General features: G+C 42.4%; 2 protein-coding genes across 7 annotated transcripts in view; one reads left to right on the top strand and one right to left on the bottom strand.

Moving 5' to 3' along the window:
• LOC144496870 (RNA-binding protein 4B-like) overlaps nucleotides 1-14,217 on the top strand; it is a 157,664-nt gene that overhangs the window by 85,996 nt on the left and 57,451 nt on the right. For 4 of the 6 annotated variants that reach the window (XR_013498459.1, XR_013498460.1, XR_013498458.1 and 1 more), the window contains exon 4: nucleotides 8,689-8,916. The gene's annotated coding sequence lies outside the window, so the exon portion shown is untranslated. Of the gene's footprint in view, nucleotides 1-8,688; nucleotides 8,917-13,997; nucleotides 14,159-14,217 lie in introns of all 6 variants that reach the window. The other 2 variants (XR_013498455.1, XR_013498457.1) reach the window with 2 other exon arrangements.
• Nucleotides 207-14,217, bottom strand: part of LOC144496871 (SLAM family member 9-like) — a 74,925-nt gene continuing 60,914 nt past the window's right edge. The window contains exons 5-7 of the mRNA XM_078217443.1: nucleotides 6,560-6,622; nucleotides 2,498-2,562; nucleotides 207-374 (exon numbers count right to left, since the gene is read on the bottom strand). Coding sequence (XP_078073569.1) covers nucleotides 331-374; nucleotides 2,498-2,562; nucleotides 6,560-6,622 — 172 coding nt within the window. The 3' untranslated portion in view covers nucleotides 207-330. The remainder of the gene's footprint in view (nucleotides 375-2,497; nucleotides 2,563-6,559; nucleotides 6,623-14,217) is intronic.

Here is a 14,217-nt window from a genome sequence, read left to right as displayed (position 1 = left end):
ACACATCTCCCCTGTATACCTCTTTTATATTTGCCAATTTGTCCCTTACAGGGTGTATCTGATGTATCTACAGTATATAAGTCATGAGGGGTCCACCCAAGGGTGGCTACAAATAGGGCTTCTACCGATTGAGCTAACGGGTAACATACAGTTCAATTCCCGTGTAAATGTATGTGAGCTTTGTAAAACAAGTTATCCTCCAATCCAGTTAAATTTACAGTCGTGACAACGCAAAGTAGTACAGTTACATACGCGATTACATACATATTCGCAACGATCAAATATCAAACTGAACACTATAATTCATATAATCTTTACAAGTTATATTGTCTATTCACCCGCGCACGCTAATCGTTCTTGCTTGCAGTCTTTGCCTGTGTTGAGGAAAGCAGTTCTGTGAGTTACATTTAACTACATATCCTCCTTCCATAGAAAGCTTAGTGTGAATTAAATAGCACTTTGTACTGGCCTTTTTTAGCTGCAGCTGGACATCCATTCATTTGTATGTAATCTTATCAAAAGACATCGCTTTCCCCATTAAAATCACATGCCATACAGCTCCGATCTTTATATGATGTACTCTTACGTTATCTCTAATTTGATCATTTGTTTGTGTGCAAGCGCTGCACTACAGTACTTCACAAAATAATTATGTCTTTATCAATACACAATATATAGTATATAAATATATCAGACAAAGTTGGTTAAGGCTTTTCAGGATTTGATGTTATTCTCGGGTCTATTTGGCAATGCTATACTGTATAATAAAAATAATCAAGCGGCAGCTGTATCATACCACTTTACACATTGTAACCGTGATATCCAAACCCCTTTAATTCTAGCCGTTTCCATTTTTAAACTGAGCTCCAGATCAAAACCCCTGCACGCTAGGAAAGTAACAGGCGCCGAATCAAAATCAAAGTAGGTACAATACATACTAGTTATTTGATTATAAACGTTTTGGTTTGATTCTTAACTGTCTAGATTTTAAGCTTTGCAGTGTTTTTATATTTGGCAAACCTTGAACAATAGATGGCACGTGAAATTCCGACGGTAGTATATAATTTTAACCGGTTACAGAATACTAAACTATCAGACGTTTGTAAATCGCGATATCCTGCGGACCTTAACACTGTATTTCACTGACTTGATATATTTTAAACTGACTCATAGACAATATATTTACCTTATTCTTTTGTTCCTGCTTTTCTACCTTTCCACAAAAGTACTTATTTTCTTCTCTTAACTTCTCAACTAACTCTTACAATTTCTACTTCAAGACAAAGGAAAGAGCACATGGTTCCTTCCAAGGTTTAAATCCTTTCTTAAATTTCAATTTACTTTCCAATTTTATTTAAACTCTTTATCAAACTCACTGTTGTAAAATCACAATTAGGGTAAGAACATTGAAACATTGAAGCAAACAAAACATCTACGCAACCACTTTGTTTAAACACATACAGACACACATGGAAGCTTCCAACAGTCATTCCACAGCACATCCTTTTTCATTCAAACTGGGATGTAAGTAAAACATTTAAAGAGAATACAGATTAAGACGATATTAACGATCTAGATGACAGGACTGGGAGCATTCTGGCCAAGTTTGCCGATGATACAAAGATAGGTGGAGGGGCAGGTAGTATTGAGGAGGTGGGGAGGCTGCAGAAAGATTTAGACAGTTTAGGAGAGTGGTCCAAGAAGTGGCTGATGAAATTCAACGTGGGCAAGTGCGAGGTCGTACACTTTGGAAAAAAGAATAGAGGCATGGACTATTTTCTAAACGGTGACAAAATTCATAATGCTAAAGTGCAAAGGGACTTGGGAGGCCTAGTCCAGGATTCTCTAAAGGTAAACTTGCAGGTTGAGTCCGTAATTAAGAAAGCAAATGTAATGTTGTCATTTATCTCAAGAGGCTTGGAATACAAAAGCAGGGATGTACTTCTGAGGCTTTATAAAGCACTGGTTAGGCCCCATTTGGAGTACTGTGAGCAATTTTGGGCCCCACACCTCAGGAAGGACATACTGGCACTGGAGCGGGTCCAGCGGAGATTCACACGGATGATCCCAGGAATGGTAGGCCTGACATACGATGAACGTCTGAGGATCGTGGGATTATATTCATTGGAGTTTAGGAGGTTGAGGGGAGATCTGATAGAAACTTACAAGATAATGAACGGCTTAGATAGGATGGACGTAGGGAAGTTGTTTCCATTAACAGGGGAGACTAGGACGCGGGGGCACAGCCTTAGAATAAAAGGGAGTCACTTTAGAACAGAGATGAGGAGAAATTTCTTCAGCCAGAGAGTGGTGGGTCTGTGGAATTCATTGCCACAGAGGGCTGTGGAGGCCGAGACGTTGAGCGTCTTCAAGACAGAAATTGATAAATTCTTGATTTCTCGAGGAATTAAGGGCTATGGGGAGAGAGCGGGTAAATGGAGTTGAAATCAACCATGATTGAATGGTGGAGTGGACTCGATGGGCCGAATGGCCTTACTTCCGCTCCTATGTCTTATGGTCTTATGGTCTAAGACAGTCCCTTTTATTCTTCTTTCTTCCAAACTGTAAACAGAAGTAAATTCAAGAAATCTTATTACTTTAATCTTTAACAGTCTTAACACTTCCCCCAGCCCCCCTGAGGCTAAATCGAAGTGCAAAGCACTGCACCCACTGCCTGCAACAAACACTCCACAGGAACAAACAGGCTTCAACTCCTGTTCTCAATCTAATACAACAACAACCACCTACATTCGACAAGCTACCAGATCACACAAACACACTGAAATACAGAAACTAAGATCTCTCCTATCCACCTCCAGGTACGCCACTAGCCCACTCTACCAACTCATCATAATCTTGGGAAATAATCACTCCCATTTTTAGGATGACCTGGTGAGCACGAGAGAGTCCCTCCTTAAAAGCCTGGATGAACGTTCGATCCCCTCGACCTGGGTTCCCTTGTCCTGAGCACTCTTGGTATATCTGGAACAATCGTTCCCCATATTCAAAAGCTCCTTCCCCTTTTAACTGTTTTGTTGTGGTAATTCTGCTCCAGTTCGTGGGAGCATTCCCTAATACCCTCTGAATCTCTGCTTTAAATTGGGTGAAGGGTGCCTGTTGGGCATCTATCTCCGATGTTAGGGCGACTGCATGTGTCCACCGTCCACCTCCTCCGCTGGAGGAGCGGCGGGTCCACCTGCTACCTGCCTCCACTTATCCGCTGGACAGGCTGCCCTGACCAGTCTCTCAGGTGTAATTGGTGTCCTACCCAGATTGTGTCTAATTCTTCCCAGAATTTAGTGTTTGCGCTTCTGGGTTGTAATTTACCCAGGGAAGCCATTATCTGCTGTCTCTCACCTGGGGTGAATGGTTTATAAGTTGCTTTTGCTCGCGCATCTGTTCCCCCTCGGGTTACTGGTGCTAAGTTGTGTTCTAGCGCTTCCCACTCCTCTGGGGGAGCGGTTGGTCCCTGCTGTGTGAACTCATAAGGCGGTAGAGGAACAGTTTCCCCTCTCCATTGCTTTTCTTCTAATACCTGGTTTTGCTTCTCCAGTTCCCTCACTCGGGATTCTAATTCTCTAATCCTTTCTCTCCACTTCTTGGTAGAGGCGACTACTTGCTCAATTAGACCAGCTAACTGATGTGTTAACATTATTCCTATCGTCTTTGTCTTGTTTCTCTTTTCTTTATCTACCCACTCTCTCTGCTGCTCTAAGGTGTGAAAAGTATCCCAGCCATCCTTTTGCATTCTCTTTATTAACTCTTTCCTGTCTGTCATGTAAATTTCAATGAGGGATCCTGCAAATCCCCTTTTAACTTCATTATCTGCCATTTCGCAGACTTCACTAACCCCAGCCACGATTACTCGCTAGTAAAGTGTGCTCTCTACCATAGGGACTTCACTACCCCCGGCCACTATTACAACCTAGCACTGTGTTTCACTACATTACAGGGTTTCAAGTTATACTCACGGCTTCCACTATTACCACCTCGGCAATGTGCTTCTCCACCGGAGTCCGGTTTAGGTCAGAGTTGATCAAGCTCCTTTTCTGCCCAGCTTTTCATAACATTGACAGTACAGTTCCCAACTTTTCAAACTTTCATGCAATCAGATAGCAACTCTGCGTTTGTTCGCCACTGCAGAATTTGATGTTAACTGACCTCTGCCACTTGTGCTTCACAATCCTAAGTGCCCTTGGTGTCTCTTTCCTCACTTCAATCTCCTAACCTTCGCATGGGAGGTTCCTCCTCTTAACAACCGGTCTAAGGCAGGGTTTTTTAGATAGGCACTACCTTGTCCTCTTTGTCGGTCAGCACAAGCAACAGTTACTTATCACTATCAGCAGTTAGTACTTATCACTATATCATATACAACAATACTTATTACTACAAACACCCCTTAAGTTTAACCCCTTTCAAACTGTATTCTTGACCTTGTCTGACTCTCACAGATTCAGTGATCTCTACCCCGGCTCCGATCGTGGCCAATCGATCTCACCGTAATAGGATCCTAGCCAACTACGCCAATTGTTGTGGGAAAAATGCCACTTTGTGAGTCAGGCTTGAAGGTTTCAACAATACAGTTTTATTTAACGAAGCTTCGTGGAGAAAAGGCACTGGCACTCCGCACTGCTTCTAGTCAGCTACCTTCTCTCAATGATACAATGGGAGCGGCCCATCTTTATACCCTTTGCACAATAGGTGGACCAGACATCTAGCCATTATCACATCGTTGTAATCAAGTAGGTGATCGATCGTTAAACACATCGTTACAGACAAATACATTCAGATACAGACATAAGCATGTTAAGATCGCATTGTTCTATGAATGGATACATTTCCTACGTCAGTGACTATCAATGACTTTAGTTTCGGTCTATTCATACAGTAGTTTACAGTAATTGGTTTTCCTGCATTTTGTATTCCCGATCCCACCTGTAGTTAATCTCATTATCTACCCCTATTGTCCTGATCTTTAAGCCCTGGCTGCCTTCCTGTAGGATTTGATTCCTGCATGTTTAACTTTGGATAGCTGTCTGTCCTTTATGTTTTAATCTCAGGTGGCTGTCTGTACTGAAAGTCAGTGTCCGTTTAATGCCTCTTTCCCAGGTGACTGTTTGTGTGCCAGGCAACCATCTTATGTGTACCCATCTGTATATTTTTCCTCCTTCACCCTCATCAACTCTACTAGTGACATCCTCAAAAGAATTCCAATAGATTTATCAGGCACTGTCCGATCCTACCATTTTTTTTCCAAGTACTATACTATTAAATCTTTTATAATTGACTCTAGCGTTGTTCCCACTGACATCAGGCTATAATTCCATGCTTTCTCTTAGCCTCCTGTTTTAACTAGTAGGGTTAGATTAGCTACCCTCCAATCCATAGAAATTTTTCCTGAGTCTGTAGAATCTTGGAAGGTGACCAGCAATGCATTCCCTATGTATAGGACCACTTCTTTAAGTACCCTGCGATGTAGATTGTCAGGCACTGGTGATTTATTGGCCTTCAAGCCCATCAATTTCCCCAACAACATTTCCCTGCTAATACTAATTTCCTTCAATTTCTCTCTCACTAAACGCTGTGTTCCCTAACATTTCTGATATGTTCATTATGTCCTCCTTTGTGAAGGCAGAACCAGACAATGTATTTAATTAGTCAGCCATTTTTTTGTTCCCCATTATTAGTTCTCCTGTTTCAAAGGAACCTACATTTGTTTTCACCAATCTTTTTTCTTTACATAGCTGTAGAAACTTTTGCAGTCAGTTTTCATATTCTCCACAAGCGTACTCTCATACTCTATTTTCCAATTAACGAATTAACACATTAACCAATCCGTTTGTCCTCCTTTGCTGAATTCTAAACTGCTCCCAATCCACAGATCTGTGAATTATTCTGGCCAATTCTGTGCCTCTTCCTTGGCTCTCTAATTTCCCTTGTAAGCCATTGTTTGGCCACCTTTTCCATTTTCTTTTGTGCCAGATAGGAATGAACAATTGAATTGAATGTTTCCCATTGCCTATCCACCACCATCTCATAGTAAACATCGCATACACTTCAAAATTCAGGTCCCAATCCATACCATTTCGATTTGCGCTACCTTTTCATCTGTTTTGATCGAATATTATGTGCGTTTATATACAGACCCTTTAGTTTTGTCTTTTTATTATTTTTGTAGCATCTAGCCTTATCTGCTATTTATTTTTAGATTTATACTCTTTTCCTGCCACGGTCTATTTATTATTTCCCATATTAGTACCTTTGTCTCTTACTTTGTCTTTACTCTTATGGATTACCACATCTTCCAAACTTTGATCCACTATTGACTTGCCCCACTATTCAGTTTAAAACTTTCTCTCCTTCCCGAGTTGAAGTCAATATGGGTAAGTTGATCGTGATCCGAAACCAGCATAGTGCGTAATCACTTGGAATTCCAGCCCAGTGAGTTAGGTTATAACCACTCCCAAACCCCCTGCTCATCAGTGACAGAGAAACTTGATCTAAAGCAGAAATTGTTTTTCCTCAAATGATTGAAACATAGAAAATGTAAATGTCTTACCGACTGGCTTGAAGTTTATGAAGGGTGCTGCTGTGTTGAATGATGATCAGACTCATCAATACACTGTGGGTACAGATGGATTATTCTGATTTACCAAACGGGATGAGATCTAGATTCGTACTGAATAGAAACTTTCGCATTCTGTGAAGGTGTGTGGTAACTAGGGGATTTTCACAGTCACTTCATTGCAGTATTAATGTAAGCATACTTGTGACACTAATAAATAAACTTTAAAAAACTTTATTTATCATTCTAACTGGAAATTTGTTGCAGTCGATGTGAATCTAATTTTCTCAGTGCCCTTGGTAACTATACACTCCACTGACCAATGGCCATTCAACATGTTACTGCTGGTCATTTCCTGCAGCATGTTTGAAGAGGAAATGAGAAACCACAGACATGCACGCTATTTGCAATTAGCACAGACTAATAGTGTTTGTTCACCGTGTATTCCGCAATGCGATCTTTTGTAATTCTGTAACTAGCATTGCCAAACACATATCAGCTACCACAGAATATACCCGCTTAAATTTTATTCATTCTCTAAAATGGTCAGTGAGCTGTTGCATGTTTGGCTTTCAGCACCAGAGTCCATCTTTCATCAGGCTAATGCAAGGCTTTCCTAATCTTTCCAGCCACAGAATCCTCTTGGCTTCCCAAGAGTACTGACAGAACCACCAAGAAACATCCTTATTATGTTGAAGAGTTAAACCCCAAAATATTGATTGCTTTCGTAAATAGGCACAAACATGCAAAAACAAATTCAGAATACCTTTTTCAATTTCTTATATGTATACATGAATTAAAATTAAGGAGTTCTCTTATTCAACAAATATTTACCTCTTACCATTTTATCATTTTCAATAGAGGGAGGGATGCTGATCTTTTATTCATGAGATTCATTTAATATTAAGAGTGCTGCTGGGAGCTGGATTCTCATTTCAGACACACACATTTGCTCTTTCTGGCACAGACACTGCTCTCTTACAAACTCCCTCATCTCTCTCACACACTCTTGCCTCTCTTACACATTCTCACCTCTTTTTCACACACTCGAACACAGACTCTCACCTCTCTCACACACACTCAGGTCTTTCTCACACACTCAACTCTCAGATACACTCACTTCTCTCACACACACTCAGCTCTCTCTCACACTCTCACCTTTCTCTCATACAAACACATACATATGCTTACATTCTCACCTTTCCCCCTCTCATAAACAAACACACGACACAAACACACAAATACACGCTTGTACCTCTCTCTCTGTTCCTCCGCATCTGCGTCCCCTCTCACTCTGACATCTGCGTCGACCACCACTCCTGCCCGGCATCACACATCCAATTCAGCACCTATCACCCCCATCCAGCCTCTCCCACCCCGCCCCAGCATCTCTCGTCCCCAGCCTCATGCTTCATGGCCTTGTGCAGCCCAGCCTCAGCCCCTCCCATGTCTGGCTAAGGCCAACCTCTTTCTGCCACCTGGTTGCCTTAGTTCTTGGCTTCGCATGTGACGTTCAAAACAGACTTTGCTGCTATTTCCAGCTCATCCAATTAGAGGCCAGCTTCTCAGTGCAGTGACTGCCTGATTGGTTGAATAGTGTACTTATCAGTAGCCATCGAAGTGTGAAAACTGCCTTCGGTTGGTCAAGCTGGAAGAACATTTTATTTATAAAATTTAAAAGTGTTGAACCTAATGCAGAACCTCTGGAAGAGTCCTATGGAATCCTCGTATTTTTACTGATTCTATCATTGTTTTTACTAATTCTATTGTCATCCTTGTGAGTGAGAGAAACTATCAAAAATTGTCTTGCAATTCCTGTGAATTACTTTGAGATATTAATTTCTGGGTACTATTTGAATACGAATTATTGTCATCTTGGGCTGCCCTCCAATATTGTTCTGTACTTGGCAGGTGGAACATTCTTGAATGAGATGTTTGCACTGACACCCTGTCTACTTCCTCTGAGGGTTCACTTGAAAATTCAAGATCTAATGACACCATTTGCAAAATGTAATGTGCGATTCTTGGAACATAGGCACATCATGCTATATTTATGGTTGGTAATTGGAGCTGAAAGCTGTTTCCTCTACAGAGGCATTAACAATACTTTGATTTCATTCTAGCGAGGGTTGGAAACCAACCTTCACATAGGCACGTTGGAGCGTATCAAATCAATACCCGAACAGATCTGTCTGCAACGGGAGAACTCTGCCTGAATTTGGATCCAAAAGACAGTCAAACTGCTTTCATTGGAAATCAGTCATTCGTCTGCCTATAATTGTGATATCCAGGAGGTTTCTTATTCTTTCATTGGCAAGTTTTGCAACGTGGGTCCTTCAGAAAAAAATTGTGTAAGTAAAGTGTACCCAGCAATTTGTATTTCTCATTGAGGGTAAGTACTTTCACGTTTGCCTTTACAGTTTAGTGAGATGTCACTTGGATGTCATTAGAAATTCCTATATGTTTGGGAAAAGTTCAGTGTTATTTCCTCAGAATTCCAACTTTTTTCTCATTGACGGATTTTTGTACAGAACATTGACGATATTTGTACTTGAATTTGAAGTCTTTGAGTTAATCCACGGGCTGAATAATACGTTCCTGGATGGGGAAGATTCTCTTTTTTGCGGAGCGTATTATAGAATAAAGAAAATTACAGCACAGGAACAGGCCCTTCAGCCCTCCAAGCCTGCACCGACCAGGCTGCCTGACTGAACTAAAACCCCTTACCCTTCTGGGGACCATATCCCTCTATTCCCATCCTATTCATGTATTTGTCCAGACACCCCTTAAAACTCACTATCGTATCTGCTTCCACTACCTCCCCTGGCAGCGAGTTCCAGGCACCCACCACCCTCTGTGTAAAATATCTTGCCTTGTACATCTCCTTTAAACTTGCCCCTCACACCTTAAACCTATGCCCCCTAGTAATTAACTCTTCCACCCTGGGCAAAAGCTTCTGACTATCCAGTCTGTCCATGCCCCTCATAATCTTGTAGACTTCTATCATGTCGCCCCTCAACCTCTGTCGTTCCAGTGAGAACAAATCAAGTTTCTCCAACCTCTCCTCATAGCTAATGCCCTCCATACCAGGCGACATCCTGGTAAATCTTTTCTGTACCCTCTCCAAAGCCTCCATATCTTTCTGGTAGTGTGGCGACCAAAATTGAACACTATATTCTACCAATACTCTTAAGGGTTCTGCCATTTACTGTACATTTCCTTTCGTTATTAGACCTTCCAAAATGCATGACCTCACATTTTTCCGGATTAAACTCCATCTGCCATCTCTTCACCCAACCCTCCAACCGATCCATATCCTGCTGTATCCTCTGATGGTCCTCATCGTTATCCACAAATCCACCAAACTTTGTGTCATCCGCAAACTTACTAATCAAACCAGTTACATTTTCCTCCAAATCATTTATATATATATTACAAACAGCAAACAGCACTGATACCTGAGAAACGCCACTTGTCACAGCCCTCCATTCAGAAACGCACCCTTCCACGGCTACCCTCTGTCTTCTTTGACCGAGCCAGTTTTGTATCCACCTTGCCAGCTCACCTCTGATCCCATGCAACTTCACCTTCTGCACCAGTCTGCCATGAGGGACCTTGTCAAAGGCCTTACTGAAGTCCATGTGGATAACTTCCACTGCCCTACCCTCATCAATCTTCTTCGAAAAACTCGTTCAAGTTAGTGAGACATGACCTCCCCTTCACAAAACCATGTTGCCTCTCGCTAATACGTCCACTTATTTCCAAGTGGGAGTAAATCCTGTCTCTAAAAATCCTCTCCAATAATTTCCCTACCACTGACATCAGGCTCACTGGCCTGTAATTACCTGGATTATTCTTGCGACCCTTCTTAAACAAAGGAACAACATTGGCTATTCTCCAATCCTCTGTGACCTCCCCTGTAGCCAGTGAGGATACAAAAATTTCTCTCAAGGCCCCAGCAATTTCCTCCCTTGCCTCTTTCAGTATGACCTAAGGGGCCATTTTTGACATCATGTCATTTATGATTATACAGAATGTGGGCAGATCAAGAAGTTCAAAACCTGCCCGCATTATTTAAATTGCAATTCAGAAGTCAACTAAAATAACTAACTACCCAGTGAATTGCTGAAGTCTCCAGCATGTGAATCGTGACAGGCGGGGTCTCTTTATGGGTAAACTTCTTCGGGTGGGTTTTAGAACTGTAGCTAAGGCCAGAGTCTCAGATTTGCAGTTAACACCTCATTGACCAGAGTGACTGCTCATCTGAATGAGCAGAGGAACTCTTTGGATAGTGTTTCATCAGGGGCACTCTCCCCTGAATGAGAGGATTCTTTTGATTATTTTCCTGTCCTTTACCCAGGGATGAAAAGAGACAAATGGCGATTGTGGCCTCAATTTGAGACACATCCTCTTGTGAGGAGGAGAGAAGGATTAGGAGGACAAGAAGGATGAGAGGAAGAAAGGAATGCAGGAAGGCTCATGATGCTGAGGTTTTTCAGGAAAGGGATAGAGCAGCATCAGATCTCGAGGTTCAACGGGAACCCAGCAACCCTCAGCAGGGGCGCAGACAATCGTCTGATGCCCCAAGAGTATATAAGCAGAGATTTAGCTTCCTGAAGCAAGTGAGACTCAGGGCAGAAGACAACTTAGACTTTCAAGAGCCACTGTGACATTACTATGCGGCGCTCGCAGGGGAGATCTCGTCCAGCTGCGTTGGGGTCTACCCGATGCCTGTCAAATTGGAGGTAATAGTGGCCGTTCCCTTCTTTGCAACAGGCTGAATTAAGGCAGCCTGTGGAGATCTCAGTGGGATAACATAACATACTGCACCTTAGCATCAAAGTGTTCACGTTCACAAATAAAATGTTCCAAAGGGCTGGGAAATATATTTCATCCAAGCATGATGGCCAAAGCCAGATGGATAGAGGCTGAGACTTTGTAGTGATTGCAGGTTTTTCCCAGGGAGCCATTGATGTAGCCATTAAGTCTCCTTCTGGACAATCATGGAACTTCATGAACAGAATGGGCTTCCATTCGATAAATGTGCAACTGGTGTGTGTGACCATAATTGGCGAGTCACGTAGGCATGTGCCAGGTACCTGGGCAGCAGTCACAAATTATACGCCCTGAAGAGCTCACAGATTCCAAACCTTTTTATCAGCCTGTATTCCTTGGAGGGATGGCTACCAGGTGATAAGAACTATCCACTGAAAAGATGGCTGATGACACTTGTGAAAATGCCCTGACTTGACTTAGGAGGCAGGTACAATAAGAGCCAAGCCAGCACCAGAGCCATAGTGGAACAGACTATCGGCCTCCTAAAGATGTGGCTCTGATGCCTGAACAGACCTAGAGGCGCAATAAAGTACTCCCTCTCATGTCCCTGATGTTTATGGTTTGCTGTGCACTCGGTAACATCGTCATACAAAGGGAGATGCCCTGCCTGGAGGATAATGACACACCAGATGGGGGCCTGCTCTTCGATGAGAAGGGTGATGGTGAGCTCATAGATCCCCGTGATGCTCCTACAGATGCCCCTGGCCATGATCAAACGGATGGCCATTGCACCAGGGATGCCTAATTGACAGCAATGATCGTTTGATTGGGTGTGCACCCCTCTATTCAAAAAGGGAGGGAGACAAAAAACAGTAAACTTTAGTCCAGTTACCATGATGTCTGTCATGTGTAAGGTCATAGTGTTTTACAGCACAGAGGCCCTTCAGTCTAACATGTTTGAATAGCTTACTAGGAGGTTATTTCTAGGCATTTAGAAGAATGCAAGATAGTTGGGAAGAGTCAGCATGATTTTTTTGAAAGGGAAATCATGTTTAACCAATTGATTAGAGTTTTTTGAAAGGTTATTGTGGAAAATAAGTGCTCATGCTACAAGGGGTAACATATTAGCATGGATAGAAGATTGGCTGTCTTACAGAAAGCAGGGTATGAATAAATGGGTCTTTTTTTGATTGGCAGGATGTGCCGAGTGGAGTTCAGCAGGGGTCTGCGCTGCAGCCTCAACTTATAACAATTTATCTGAATTACTTAGATGAGGGGACTGAAGACAATGTAGCTAAATCTGCAGATGACAGAAAGATTGGTGGAGAAGTATATTGTTTGATTTGATTTATTATTGTCACATGTATTAGGATACAGTGAAATGTATTGTTTCTTGCGCGCTATACAAACAAAGCATACCGTACATAGAGGAGGAAAGGAGAGGGTGCAGCATGAAGTGTTACAGTCATAGCTAGGGTCTACAGAAAAAGCAACTTAATATAAGGTAGGTCCGTTCAAAAGTCTGATGGCAGCAAGGAAGAAGCTGTTCTTGAGTCGGTTGGTACATAACCTCAGACTTTTGCATCGTTTTCTCAACGGAAGAAGGTGGAAGAGAGTATGTCTGGGGTGCATGAGGATCTTGATTATTCTGGCTGCTTTTCCGAGGCAGCAGGAAAAGTGTAGACAGTGTCAATGGATGGGAGGTTGGTTTGCGTGATGGACTGGGCTTCGTTCACGACCCTTTATAGTTTCTTACGGTCTTGGAAAGAGCAGGAGCCATACCAAACTGTGATACAACCGGAAGGAATGCTTTCTATTCTGCGTCTGTAAAAGTTGGTGAGAGCCGTAGCGGAAGACATAAGGACATTGACCGACATAGATTGAGTGAGTGGGCAAAATCTGGCAGGGGGAGTATAATGTGGGAAAATATTGGGAAGACCGAAAGCATTGTTTTTGGCTTCCATCACAAAATTTGCTGCATACCCGCTGACTCCATGCCTCTCCCTGACGGCTGTCTGAGGCTGAACTAAACTGGCCACAATTTGGTGATTTATTTGATCATATATCCTCGTGATAACCAAGTTAACCGATTTCAATTTCTGTAATATAGGGTGGAATTTTATAGTCCCACACACCACTGGGATCGTCTGGTCCCACCAAAAGTCAGTGGACGTGTGGCTGGCTTGCTGCATCCCCTGTTGTGGATCCCATCTCGATGAGGGTTGGCAAATCCCAGCCATATTATGACTCCTGCCTCAGCACAACTGCTGCTACAATCCTCATTCATGCCTTTGCTGTCAATAGACTTGACTGTTCTGTTTCACTCCTGTCGGAGTGCGGCCACTATTTTAAAATTCCCATCCTTGTTTTGAAAGCCCTCCATGGCCTCATCCCTCCCTATCTCTGTAATCTCCTCCAGCCCTACAACTCTCTCTGATATGTCATATGCATCACTAAATTTATTATTAGTATTTTGTGTTCACTTGCTTAGGTCTTCAGTCTGTAATTTCCTCCCAAAACTACTCTGTCTGTCTTTTGCTGAATGGGGCCCATGTCAGCTATAAAGACTTTTGGACATAGACAAGTTTGTCATAGAAAATGAGTTTTCCAACACTGTGTTAATATGTTTCCAATATTTTTGTTTTTATTTCTCCAGTAGACCTGCTCTGTCACATCCAGGGTCCAACGTTCAACCTGCTTCAGGTGAATTCGACTGCAGCAATATTTGGTGGAATTATTTTCACTTGCGTGCATTGGTTCATTTCAACACTGACAGGCTTAGACCACAGTGACCATCGAAACACTGTGCAGGCCAGGGTGTGTTGATGCTTTTCATAGTGCAAATATTCTTTAGGATGTTTTTAATCCTTAACATT

This window comes from Mustelus asterias, chromosome 8 (assembly GCF_964213995.1).
Source record: "Mustelus asterias chromosome 8, sMusAst1.hap1.1, whole genome shotgun sequence".
NCBI lineage: Eukaryota > Metazoa > Chordata > Chondrichthyes > Carcharhiniformes > Triakidae > Mustelus > Mustelus asterias.
The sequence above is the reverse complement of the archived record's forward strand: the minus strand, read 5'-3'. Positions and strand labels throughout refer to the sequence as shown.